Source organism: Halichoeres trimaculatus, unplaced genomic scaffold, assembly GCF_033239565.1.
Source record: "Halichoeres trimaculatus isolate MK-OKI-2021-1 unplaced genomic scaffold, fHalTri1.1 fHalTri1_scaffold_5, whole genome shotgun sequence".
NCBI lineage: Eukaryota > Metazoa > Chordata > Actinopteri > Labriformes > Labridae > Halichoeres > Halichoeres trimaculatus.
Genome location: NW_027437183.1, coordinates 25,258,188 through 25,271,542, shown reverse-complemented (window position 1 = coordinate 25,271,542; position 13,355 = coordinate 25,258,188). Strand labels below are relative to the sequence as shown.

The following is a 13,355-nucleotide window of genomic DNA, read 5'->3' as shown; positions in this document are numbered from 1 at the left end:
CACGAGATTTGGAAGCGCAGTGCGTGCTTACGTTTTGTAAACGTCATTGGGTACGTAACGTAAGTTCCAGAGAGCAGGAAGTGTGATGTGGCTTTGACTCACAACAATAATGGTAAGGTTTTCCTCATATGGCGATTGTACGGGTGTACAGTGTGTTTAAGTGTGATATTAGCATGCGTTATGCGAGTAATCTTCGTTGGTAGCATACTGGAATAACATATAATCTCATCGCTGCGTAAGGAATGACGTAAAAGGAATGCTACGCTACAAAGCTAGCATTAACTAGCTCTTACGGGCTAAAAGTTTAGCCAGTTCTGTCTGAACATTAAGTTACTGTTATAAATGTGACTGAATTCTGAAGCTCTTCAACTGTTAGTCGCGTTTATTCATTAGTAGCAGACGTTTGACCTCAATCAGAAGTGGTATCACGGGGTGCGGATCACGATCGCTGCAAGAATCGCAATGTTTTGGGGTGTGTGCCACGTAGCTGCCCCGTAGTTCAAGGAGCGTGCATTCATAGGTGTGAATGAGCCACATGGCTGATATATTTATATACTGCCCACAGGATGTAGTGGTATGCCATTCAGATTATATCACAAACCGTAAACTCGCAAGAAGGTCATCCACTAAGTCAAGAGTTAATAGTTTAAATCAGAATTAAAAAATAAATGAAAGTGTTCAATTGACCTCATCTTAATCAAAGAATGTGCACACTGTAAACTCAGCTGAGAAGAGTTGCTGAGGATACAGGCAGAACTTGTCCTTTATTAATGTGATAATGTAATCCAATGTGTAGATTTAAATTTTAAATTGTTTACTTAATTTCCTGACTGCCCTAGTTTATTCGAACTACTTTGTCAGTCAGAAGTGTCAGTGTTGGTGCCCTAAATACAAGATCAACTAATGGCTAAATGTTTCAAGTGCAAAATTTACCATGTCTCTGCTATTTCTTAGATGATATGATAATGTTAATTGTTGCTAGGCTATATTTGAATCATTTTAGATGTAAATTATCTTGGTTTAGTATAGATTTTCAACAGCTTATGTCAAAGCAGGTTAGTGGATGACCTGATGAATGATTGCCCAATTATAAAGCTGGTATAGTATTTTTTTGTTTGTTTGTTTTTTTCTCATATGGCTGTTGTTATTGATTTTTATTGAATACACCAATCTATTTTAACATCTATTGTTTTGTGCAATTCTCATTCTATTACATGTTATCGAAGCCAGTTGATGTTTTGCATGGATTTAAATCATTAGGTTAGGGTTAGTTTTTCACAGCACAAGGCTGCTTAGTTGTACTTTTTTGTGGTGTACCCAAGTTGCTAATGAGACTATTCCAGACTGTACCAGCCAGCTAAGCCACAGTTTAAGTTTGCTGTTTTTGGCATTTCCCTAAGTTCCCTCAACATGTCTGGTAAACAACCAACCTGCTTATTTAAACCCAGACAGAGAACAGCTAACTCATCCTATCCTACAGGAGAACTGTGGCTCATTTTCATCTTCATTTTAAGTGCTAACTGTGTCACAAGCATTAGCAGACACACACTGTGGTTTAAAGCTGAAATTTATGTCCTTAAACACTAAAATACATCCCCTTTGACATGCTATGACTTATTGTAAGTGAAGTGATATGAGGTCCCAATTTTTGTTTTGGCATCAAGTACTTAGCTTGAAGCCAATGAGGCTTGGATTTTTCGGTGGAGGGGCACTATGGTTTGAAATATACCTATACACGTAACTTTTGCTGTGCTGCATACTTTTGCTGTAGCTTGTATACTCATGTATGAGCCTTAATGTAAACACTTGAGATAAGATGACAACTTGGCTACAAGTCTGAATATGAATATCATCCTTCTAATTTGGCATAAAGCCCTCTGACAACCATGCAACTTAATCTAGGTCAAGGCAAACAGACTTTTTTCCAAACTGAGAGAGACCAGCTGGTACAACAGCATTACATAGTACAAGTTTCTGAACATAACTGTTTGCTGAAAATAAACTACTGTAAAATCACTCTTTCTTATTTGCAAGAATTAACAGTGATGAGAAGCACAAACTCATGCTTGTACTCATTTTTTTTTTTTGTCTTGTAGTCGGCCATTTTCAACTTCCAGTCACTGCTGACAGTGATCCTCCTTCTGATCTGTACCTGTGCCTATATCAGAGCAATGGCTCCCAGCCTGCTGGACAAGAACAAGACCGGGTAAGAGCTGACCCCACTCATGGTATTTAAAGAATGATGCTGTTTTAAGAGCTTTAAGTGATAATAGTCTCCCAAAATGCCTCTTTCTCTTTTATTTATTGTGAATATTATTTGTAACAAAACTAGAAGACCACACTCTGAATCAGCAGCATGCTGTGCTGAATACATCATTACATGGACATGGAAGCAAAAAACAATCAGCTGTTTCAATAATTTTAGGAAATACTTTTAATGTCAAACTTCCATAAGTATTACTTTTAGTTAATAAACTTGATGTAAAGCTCATTATTTTGATTTTATCCATTTTGCATTTAGATATTAAGTTATTGGGGTTTTTTGTCTGGAAGCTTCAGGTGCAAACAGGACATTAACAATCTCACAGCTAAACCTGTTTCTCTAAAATGTTCAGTCAGTGTGTGCATCTTTCTCCTTTAGCTTTATGCTACAATACGAAACATTCTGATTTTATATTTTTATAAGATGCTCTTCCTTTAAGCAAGTGAAATAGCCTACATTTTCATCAGTTAGTGGATCATTATTATTCTTGGATGTACAAACTCTGATTCACTTTTAACAAGTCTGGCACAGCCCTGGAAATGCTGCACACATTCTCACACACTTGCTCACACACATTTCGCACACACACTCCATCAGGGCAGGGAGGGACATCCTCTCCAGACAAACACATGAGACTGAGGATGGCAGATGGGATGATTTAATACTTTTTCCCTCTTGATTGATTTGTTGACTGAGCATGAGGCATAATTTCTGTTGATTTGGTTTGTTTGTGCGGTGGGGATGTGCCTTCAATCTGAGGAGAATAATGACTCCAGGCGAATTCTGAGAGTGTGTGATTCTCACAGGAAAACATGGCGACATTATTTGAGAATATAAATTTGCCCATCGTGTTGATATATAACTTTGAACAAGGGTTAGTCAAGGTCAATAAAAATATAATTCCCAATGGGATGCTGACACCATCTGGTCACTTTGAGAGCTTCGTATCTATCACAACTATCACAAGCCCTCACCCAGGCCGACAGACGCAGCAGAAAAGTGAAGGTCTGGGATGCCACATTTTCCTCAGCTGTCACCAGAGATAATAAGACCTGCCTGCTGTCCCCATTTCTTCCACTTAGCACACTCCTTACATGGTCATCTGATGACTCCCTGGGTTTTGTGGAGCACTTTTCTCAGTTCTCATGCAAATTTGAAAGTGGTGTGACGATTAGGGAAAAATGAAGGCATACAGCTGTTTTAACTTTTTTTATTGTGTCTTTCCCAGGCTTCTAGGAATATTCTGGAAGTGTGCAAGAATAGGTATGTCTGTGATAGCTGTAATGCTAAAGCAAATATGAAGTGTAGTATCAGAAAGATATGGTGCAATGAACTTACATGTGCATATTTGTCTTCTTCAGGTGAGCGGAAGAGTCCCTGGGTGGCGGCCTGTTGTGTCATCATGGCTTTTAGTATACTGTTTCTACAGTAGCAGTCCAAAGTGAACCACTCATGGAAACATTGGAGGAATGAATGGACAACAAAACATGGACAGTACGATCCTTGAAGCACAACAGGAGCTCCAGTGGTTGTCACTTTGATAATGTAAAAACAGAGAGCCGTCATCACTCACTGAAGCCATGGAGAAAGAAAACGTGTCGGCTCAGGGGGGGAAGGGTTAGCTGATAGCCCCTGGAGTGTGGCGTGATCCCTCCTTGGACTCCCGAAGTCTGTCCCTGTGTTTGCTTATATGGAATGTTTACTCCGGATGTATGTGTGTGGGGGGCCAATGCTTTCTGTTATCTGACACTTAGTCTGAAGGAAGGGAGTCAGATTGTGGCATCGTTTCTGGGATCAAATGATACATTGTTTGTCCAGCATTTCAAATACACTTCTCCCCCTTTTGAGTTTGTCACTGTTTCATCAAATTCTTCACCAAAAGAACCTTCGTTGATTGCCTCTTCTCAAGTCTCACCTGTCATACCCAGAGGGACATTTCTGTAAACTGAGGTAAAAAGAGCTTTGTATCATCTCAGTGTTTTGTAACATGCACCCTGCTTGGTGACTAGATCTCACATTGAACAAATTGATAGGTGTCTCATGATCATACAGGTTTGTCTCAAAGAGCTGCTGATGTTTTTAAAATCAGTCAGGATTTTGCTATTTATTAAAGAACCATTTTTGAAAATTGAAGAAGGCTGATTTGTCATTTAAAACCAACTGTTTAAAACGGCTGACACATGTTTATGTCTGCAGTGATTATTCATGTCTTCAAACTTGCTACATACAGTTTGATGGATCTGTAAACCCTTTATCTATGTCTTCTTGGTAAGGAGAAGTTTAATAGCACACTTTGTGTTGAAGAATGTTGTTATTGCAGCAACTACAGAGACAAAAAAAAAGGCTTGGTTGAGAGGAAACTATGACCAGTAGTTCACATCTAAAGTGCAGTGCTCGGGATGAACAGTGAAGAGTTTGCGATAACCTGCTCCATAACCCTTCAGTCAGCACTCGTCTTCACAGGGTTCACTGCATAGAGCTGTCAGCTGATCGCTCCACACAACACCGTGAAGTAAAACATCTGTCCAATGTTTAATTTCAGACATGTTTTAGTGTAAAAAGTATCAAAATAAAGTCACACTGAAATAATCTTTAAAGAAATTCCTTGATGTTTTGCTTCAAGATATTGGATGAAATTATGAAGACTCCAGAGGATATTCTGAATGTTTTGGGAAAAGTTACGACCGTGTTTTTGTGCTGACTTAGACGACTGATCCATTAAATTTCATCTGTGAGTTGTGGCAGCATGACAGCACAAGCAGAGCAAATAAATTCCAAATAGTTTGACTTTATTCTTGACATAATTTATGCTGTCAGAAATGAAAATAACCAAAGACTAATATATAAAACCCTTAAAAATCTTAAGGAAAAAGAATAATTTTATTAGGTTTGGGTGTATAAATCTAAAGTTAGTTCTGATGGATTGGAAATGACGCCTCCCACCCACAGTCTCTCCTCTTGGTGGTACTGAGGATTACACTGAAGGAGGAGACTTGCTGACACACTCACCTTTGATACTCGGATCAGTGTTGAGTGTCCAGATCCCAACGCCTCCATGCACAGACCCTTGTTAGGAAGCATGGATCCCATATTGGTGCGCATCCGTTTTGGCACACCCCAGCTGAGATAACGCATCAAGTGAAGGCTGCCGGTAAAGTCATGATTATCAGGCAGTGACGCAGATACAGGAGACACAGAGGAGCAGGAGGCTCTCAGTCATCCTCTCCTATCTTGGGAAAAAGAGATACTGGAGAGACATCACTGGGTCAATGAGCCGAACTAATGTCCTGGGTGATGATGAAAGGAGCACGATATGAAGGACCTGAAGTCCCTGACTCCAGCCGGTGATGGCAGCTGGATCATTATCAGTCCCATTCCAGCGATTCAACACAAACCTATGAGGAGAGTGAGCAGTCGCTTGTAATAACTTTACTAGCATCAAGAAAGTCAACAGATGGTTCCTGGGACTGGCTTCAGGCCTTTTAAGGACAGAGTCGAGCCATTCTTCTATTTTACTTTTCAAATCAAAATGATTACTCTTAATCGCCCTTAAATTGTGGGCACAGTAGAGACAACTAAGAACAATATCTGGCAGCGAATCAGTGACCGGACACCAAATGAAAACAACATTTGGAAGGTCTCTGTTGTTTCTAAATGACTTAATGCAATCCCTGATTTCTGTGTTTGAGTTGGCGGATCAAGGTTTACTCATGAGGTTGCCAAATGGCTTAGGGACCTTATTGTGTCAGAACTCAGCTTTATATGCAAATGTTGACGTCATCGTCAAAGTTTTTGTTTCTTGGGTCTCAGGGCAAGGTTGGTAGAAACACACGGAGCTTTATGTGTTTCTTAAAATCTGAATTAGTAATCAAATGTTTTGTGTTTTTCCACCAAAATTGAATTCAAAGGCTTTGGAAACATCCTCAAAACTCAGGATTTAACACATTAAAGTAATAAACCTTGTTTGGCAGAGAAGGGTTTAGCCTTTAATTTAATTAAAGGACGTGACACTCACCAGAGGAAATTTCTTCATCTCCCGTCTTACCTTGTATTCCAGGGATTGAAAGAGCAGCCAAAAAACGTGACAGCATGAAGTGGCATAAAAAGTGGACATCTTATCCAAAACAGCTCATTAAACAGGGCGTGGTGTCTCATACGACATCAATTCACAAGGACAATCGCAGCAAATGTCAGCTGTGTTGTTACAGGCTGTGTGTGATTGATGAAAGTAGTCAGGGGTCATATTAATCCAGCTGATTGGCACTGTACTGACCTCATTTAGTTTCATTTCCACATTAATACCGTTTGTATTTCATCCTCCTGTGAAAGTAGAAAATTGTTCTCAGATGAATGATCCTGATTTTTCCACTGAGGTGAAATCATATACCCCTGATATGTTTTTTGATGATATGAGATGTGTGATATTCCTTCATAAACTCAACTCAGAACATCATCATTTGCAGATATCCAGCAGAGGAGAAGCCAAAGCACATCATTCCTATTTCCTTGTCCCTCTCTTTCGCTCCTTTGATCAGGAGGTTGAGTTTCTTGCAGCCGTTTGAGGACTTCAAAGGCAATCAGGCTAATAAAGTCTCTAGCATCTCCTGCTGAGCGGACCAGAAGTGGACAAACAGACCTTGACCTTTAAAATGATCAGTGGAGCCTGAGTGAATCACAACATAGGCTGCTGCTCTAGGAGGGAATGAAAGATGAATGGAGGGAAAGACAACTGCAGAAAAGATGCCTCAAGGGAAATATTAAGAAGTAGATTGAGAAGGCAGGCTGAAAACTCTGTGAATATGATGGAACAGCCATTATTATTATCCCACTTGAATATCTCAGAGATCAGCCTCCCGATGACCCCGTGCTTTGCTCCTTGATTATTTATTTATCCAAAAGCTCGCGGCTGCTCAGTTACAGAGCAGAGCAAGTCCTCTCTTGTGACTCAAACTCCTCTTAAAGCACAGGGGCTTACAAAGGGCGCAGTATGAGAGATTCAAAGTGCCTGACATCACATTCATACGGTAAAGCCTTTGTTCTGTCCTCACTTCCTCATTAGGAGTGTGTAAGCTCTGTCTTCTGTCTTTCAGGAAGAAATTACAGGAACAAAGTTGCCAGCTGAAAGAAACCAATATCCTCAAAAGTTCTGGGTTAGCTCGCCAGTATACAGAGTGTGTAAGTTAGTGTGATAAAACACACTGTAAGCATTAACATTTACATGAGTTTCTACATCTCTAACCTCCAAACCAGGCCTTCTAGGTCACCCTAACTCCTTCCACGTGTAATCTTTACCAGATATTTTATGGTAACAAGAGAAATTTTTAAACTGCATGGTGGCAGACAGCTCCCTGTGGCCACTGAAACTGGGGCACTGCACGTCTCCTTTGAAGGTGGCATTTGCAGTTTGTTCAGAGGACAACTCACTCCATGCTCATTAGCCCGAGGCACGAGTCGTCTCTGTGTAACAAGGCGGTCCCACAAAGCTGAAAAGCCCAAGGTCTGTGCCAGCAGGGATTTATCTGTGGTAGGAAGAGATATGAAGTCACAGTGATCTGAAATAACCATGAGGCTGGAGAAAAGTGGAAGTTTTGAGTCTTGACTTCAAATAAGACACAAGGGGTTAAAACTAAAAAAAAAATGGTACCTTCAATAAGCTTTTATCAAATTACCATTATCTGCTGTTCACTTTTCATGCTTCTCCTGTTGTCGACGAATGTATTTAATTTGCTTTATTGATGTTTTTATTTTTATTTGTTTTTACTGTGCAGCACTTCGGTAAACTTTATTGTTTTTAAAATGTGCTTCATAAATAAAGTGGATTGGACTGGATAATTTCCTCAAAATTATTTTGCATTCATGTCTTTGTTTTTGAATGAGAAACTAACTCAAGCATGTTTTTTCATTTGTTTTGTTCTTTGAAGAAAGTAATCATTGGGGCTGATTTCTTTTTTATTATGACAGAAAACACAAGACAGGACAATGATCAACAAAAATACTGAACATGAGCAAAGTTAACGTCTTTCAAATTTATAATTCTCATTTTATACCATAAAAACTGTTCATGAAATATGTGGGTCAAAAAAGAAGCAGTCATTTCACACACATTAAAAAACAGATCTCTGAAATGGAAGTAATTCAAAAGGTTCAACTAAATTTGGCTGTTTAGATGTAACTGTGACAGTTTTATCCTTATATAAACACAAGTGCAAAGACTAGCTTTAACTCTGAAATTCTCCAAGAACAAAAAACAAACCCAGAAAAAAAAAAAAAAAAAACACTTTTAATGCCTCAGGTGTTCTGATGGGAAATCTTGCTACTGAATAATGGGTTTGTACTTACTCATTGTCGATTAAGCCACCCTGGGTTTGTACATGTTCTTATAGACGTCACAGTTTCTTGATAACATCAAAGGTTGACACACAACTCTGTGGGAAAGTGTGGAGAGCTCGGAAAGAAACGTGTGATTTTGCAATAAAAGCACATTTGAAACCTCAGAGTTGGTTCTGGCTTCTTTGAAGGTGCCAGTCTTACTCATCAGTCACCTGAAGCTGTTGAAAATTGAGCCCACTGCACAAGTGCAAATAATCACAGTTCTTTATTTGGCCACTTGAGGCTGGCTAAAAGAGACCATCTCCAAAAAATCTTGTTTTCAACAATATGCAAATAAAGTCTCTGTGTATATTGCACTGGTGCTTTATTTATTTTACTTTATATTTCTATTCTGATTAAAAAAACATTTTATATGACGAAGGAAACAGATGATATCAAGTAATCATTACATTAATAAATACATTGGCAGAATCCAGCTGTAAACAAATAAAATAATCCAATTGAAGGAGGCTTTGTAGCTCAGACCAGCGTGAGGGAACAAAAACATTAGAAGCACTTCTATCAAAATGAAGTGAGTCTGAGGAGTAACAAACAAAATTTGCTGATGATACCAGATGTTACAGCCACTAACAACTTTGGGAGTCAGGCCTTATAAAGAAAGTTGAATTAATCCTCCATTCTTCTGTTGCCTCAGGAGGTCTGCTTTGTTATATAAGAGACAGTGATGTGTGCAAAATCCTTAGCCTGAGACAAATTTTAACACAGCAATTTACACTGAATCCAAAATTTTCTGTTTTTTTTTTTTTTTTATTATTTTTTTTTTTTATATGGCAGCATGTTTTTTTTCTCATAAAGAAGATGAGCCATCCTGGTGACATCAACTTTTTTTCTGCAAGTAACTCATTTTTTTCTGTTGACCCTCACAACCACACATGCAAAATTCAACAATCTCTCTTAGTATGTTAGTTCTAAAAAATAAATTTACCTATTAAGATTCTACCACAAATCTTATCGTGTTTAAAAAGCTCCCCTCTAAACGAGTTGAAAAATGAATTAGTCTTTGTCATTCACATGTCACACCTTGTTCTGAAACATTGAGATGGCTTTAAAACAAGACCAAAAGCTTCAAGACTCAAACAAGGAAGTGGCCTCATGATGTCTACGTTTACATTTTTACAGTACAGGAGTCTACACTATCATCTCTTCAGTGTAATTATTTACTGTATTTTATTTTTTGAACCTGTGTGAGCACAATGAAAGGAATAATGAGAAAAGATTAACTGAAATTCTCCAGATTATTTTACGTCTCAGCTGTCAGATGAACACAAACACACCAGTAAATTTAGTTAACTAGACCAAATGTCTGTACATTCGGCTTTGAAAAACAAAACAGGCGTTTTTGTGGTGAAAAAAACACAGACAGTGAAAACACCCCTGTGGTATGAAAACAAATAATAAAAATTCATTTGACCCTTCTTTGATCTGAACCTTTTAATTCCGTCTCCTTTGTGACATTAGTCGGTGTATCTTTAACAACCCTATACTAAATTTCTGTAATTAGTGTCTTCTCTGCAAGCTCTACATTTTAGCGTCCATATGTGCCTCTGTTGTGGGAAGTGCCTCTGACTACCAGAATTTTGAGTTCCTCTATCACTTCCAGGAAGACTGAGGACTGTTTCCACTTTGGCTGCTCAAACGGCCTCCCGAGTGCAGCAGGCAGGTTTCCAGACATAAGCTGGGACGTGCTTCTTCTCTACTTCATTTCTTAGAGCGGCCACATGAACCGTGCAGATGTTGGACCAGCATACATACTGTAACAGCTCACACTTGTGCAGCTGAGTGAAGCCTTGGGATGAGATACAGTCATAAAAGACCAAACATCCGACCCTTGAGCACCTGTGCATGAAGGTCCAACCCCACTACTGTCACTAGAATGCTGAACAATTTATTAACTTTTCCTTTTCAGGCCAAGAGAAATCCTCCCAGACTGCTTCATCCTGGAGTTCTCAACAGCCAAAGAAAAGCCCAGTTTTTCCTGAACGTGCATGGTAATATATTAATACATTAGAAAACAGTACAAGGAAAGACATCCTCAGAACAAAAACAGAGGTTTCATTGTGCATCCACAATTTGAATGTTGTTAAATGTTTTCTAAATACAGCAGATTTAAAGGTCCCATATTTTGCAAAAATCACTTGCTTAAGTCTTTAGTGAAATTTGTGGGTCTTGCCTTTTCTCCCAGCCCACAAAATGTGATATTTAATGACAAAACCTGTTCTTAGTAGTGCTTGTTAATGTAAAATCCTGACCTAAAACGAGCTTTGGATTTTGAGGAATTGCTGACGTCAGCAATTCCCTTTTTAGACCAATCAGGAGCAAGTCTGACCTGATTGGTCCACCGGAGCAGATACTCCACAATATGGGACCTTAAACTACTTTCCAGGATGAAATCATATTTGCTCTTGCAGATATAAAAAAGACTGGTTTAAATGAAGAAAATTCAAGATCAAAGATTCTTTTGCAAACATAAGGACAAAGCCATCACAACCTGATTTCTTTCAGCCTTTAAGCATTTTTTTTTTTACATTAGATAGTAGGTGAAATGTCATTTTAAAGTCCTGGGTCGGAGCATAGGCTGTAAAAAACATGGATGTAGTTCACATTATCTGTGTGTCCCTGATTCTGCAAATTAAGGCAATCTGAGGGTACAGCTATATTGGATATGACCTGGGCTTTGAGCTTCCTTCCTAACAGCTACAGGGCACCTGTCAGTTGCTGAGCTGAGCTGTGTCTCTGATTGGACAATCAGACGATGCTTGTATCGTCTTAACCGCTGAGTTAGAAAAAATTCACCACTCACACAGTGTGTGCCGATAGCAAAATCAACATTTCAGACCCAAGCTTCTTTTTGAACCAGGCTGTAAATGTGCTTTTTAATGCTGCAAAAGTCTGTGTTCCTGTCTGGGTGTTTACGTGACGTCCGTTTTTTCTGCAGCCAGCCTCAAGTGGATCCTCAATGTAGAGCAACTTTCAGCACTTCCACATAGGCTTCATTTTTCTGCACCGGTTGTTGCCGCTTGGGTGAGAGTCATGTGGTCATCATATATCAGTTTGTCCTGACTAAATCATGATATACATTTTTGTCTGATTTCTGCAGAAGATTTTGAGCAATCCAGGCCTTAGTTATGTGGAAATTAGGTCTCATAATTTAATAATCATGGATTTTAAGAGGCTTTATAAATCCTGGATCCTGCACCAAATAAATCCTCTAACCATGCATCTCCTCAGAGACTCTGTCACAGGCAGAGTTTGCAGAGTGCAATTTTCTTTTTTTCCCATTCCAGAGGAAGCCTCCCTCTGTAACTGCATTTGATTTATCATGACTCTCTCTCATTACCATAACTCCCTTTATTAGTCTGTGATCTTCTCTGCAGGGGAATGTCTCTCTCAATCTTCTGCTGCTCTGACTTTGAAGAACTTGTGGTGTTTCATCTGTTTTCACTCGTCTTTATAAACACAGAGGCAGTGCAGGGTAATAAAAAGTACTGGACTGGTCTACACTCATGTTGGAGTGATGCACAGCACAGCTACAGTTCGTAGACTTCACCAGGCGCGTCCTGGCAGAAAAACACGTATGACAGCAGGGCTTCTCACAGCGCTGTGGCAGGCACACTTGGCCAACGTGAACATGCCAACTAGCTTGAAGTCATTAGTTTAGAAATTCTGTCAGATGCCCATCTCCGAGTCACACTCATGGGTGTAACCTCAAACTGAGAAATAATAACAAGTATAATCAGTGATAGTCCAGACTGCACACAGCGCAGCAGGTCTGCAGGGATTCAGAGCGTAAACATCTTAAGATGACAAATGAAAACTTTAACACATAAGACAAGCTTCTCATCAATCTAAGAATCCTTTATATTCTTTATTTGTTTTGTTTGGGCAAACCATATGTTGGCGCTCTTGTTCAGTCGACAGTGAATGTTCCCTGTCTGATTGATGGAAACAGCAGTGCTGCAACAAACAGTGACGTTGTACGGGGCCACAAACAGGCAGATTTTCACACCCGACTGACCACAGGATTTGGTGCTGTGAAATGAAAATAACACTCCTCACTGTTGAGTAACAATGGGCTGATTTTTCAGGGGGTTTGTTTTCTGAAGACAGAATGGGAAAAAGTTACTCAAACATTATTCAATCATTGATTTGACGTACTCAACTTAATGGTTTGTAGATCATCAGTCCAGTCCAGAATTTTAGGCGAAGCCAGCATGCTTTTTTCATCTCTCTGCAGCTGAGACAACGACAGATGGAAAACGCTCTCCTTTTTAAAGATTCTGTTTATCATAGTGCTGAAACTACTCTTGTGAGAGTCTAATGATCTGATATTAACCATCCTGGCACTTCAGCTGCCTTTGACACTGTTGATCATAATAACCTCCAGTCAAGTTTGAATCAAAAGCGTTACAGTCCTACTGAACAGATAAGAGTGGTGTGATTATTTCTTTGAGACAGCCCCTCTTACTTGTGGCATCCCCTGAGGGTCTGTTCTAGGCTTGATCCTATATTCTTTTTCAATGCTGTCCCGAGGGCTTATTTTTCAAAAACATGTCTCGTCCCACTGCCCCACCAATGATGCTCAAATATACTGGCCTTCGAAACTGAAAAGGGATCACTGCAGCCCTTGCTTAAATTTCTTAGAGACATTAAATCATGGTTAAGCTTCAACTTCCTCCCCTTGAAAAAAAAAAAGACTGAGGTC

General features: G+C 39.4%; 1 protein-coding gene across 1 annotated transcript; it reads left to right on the top strand.

Moving 5' to 3' along the window:
- The first annotated feature begins 2 nt into the window (after positions 1 to 2).
- tmem167a (transmembrane protein 167A) lies at positions 3 to 4,852 on the top strand. Its single transcript, XM_074671007.1, has 4 exons — positions 3 to 112; positions 2,097 to 2,206; positions 3,492 to 3,526; positions 3,625 to 4,852. The coding sequence occupies exons 1-4, from the start codon at positions 110 to 112 to the stop codon at positions 3,693 to 3,695; spliced, it is 219 nt and encodes a 72-aa protein (XP_074527108.1). The 5' UTR covers positions 3 to 109; the 3' UTR covers positions 3,696 to 4,852.
- The last annotated feature ends 8,503 nt before the right edge of the window (positions 4,853 to 13,355 follow it).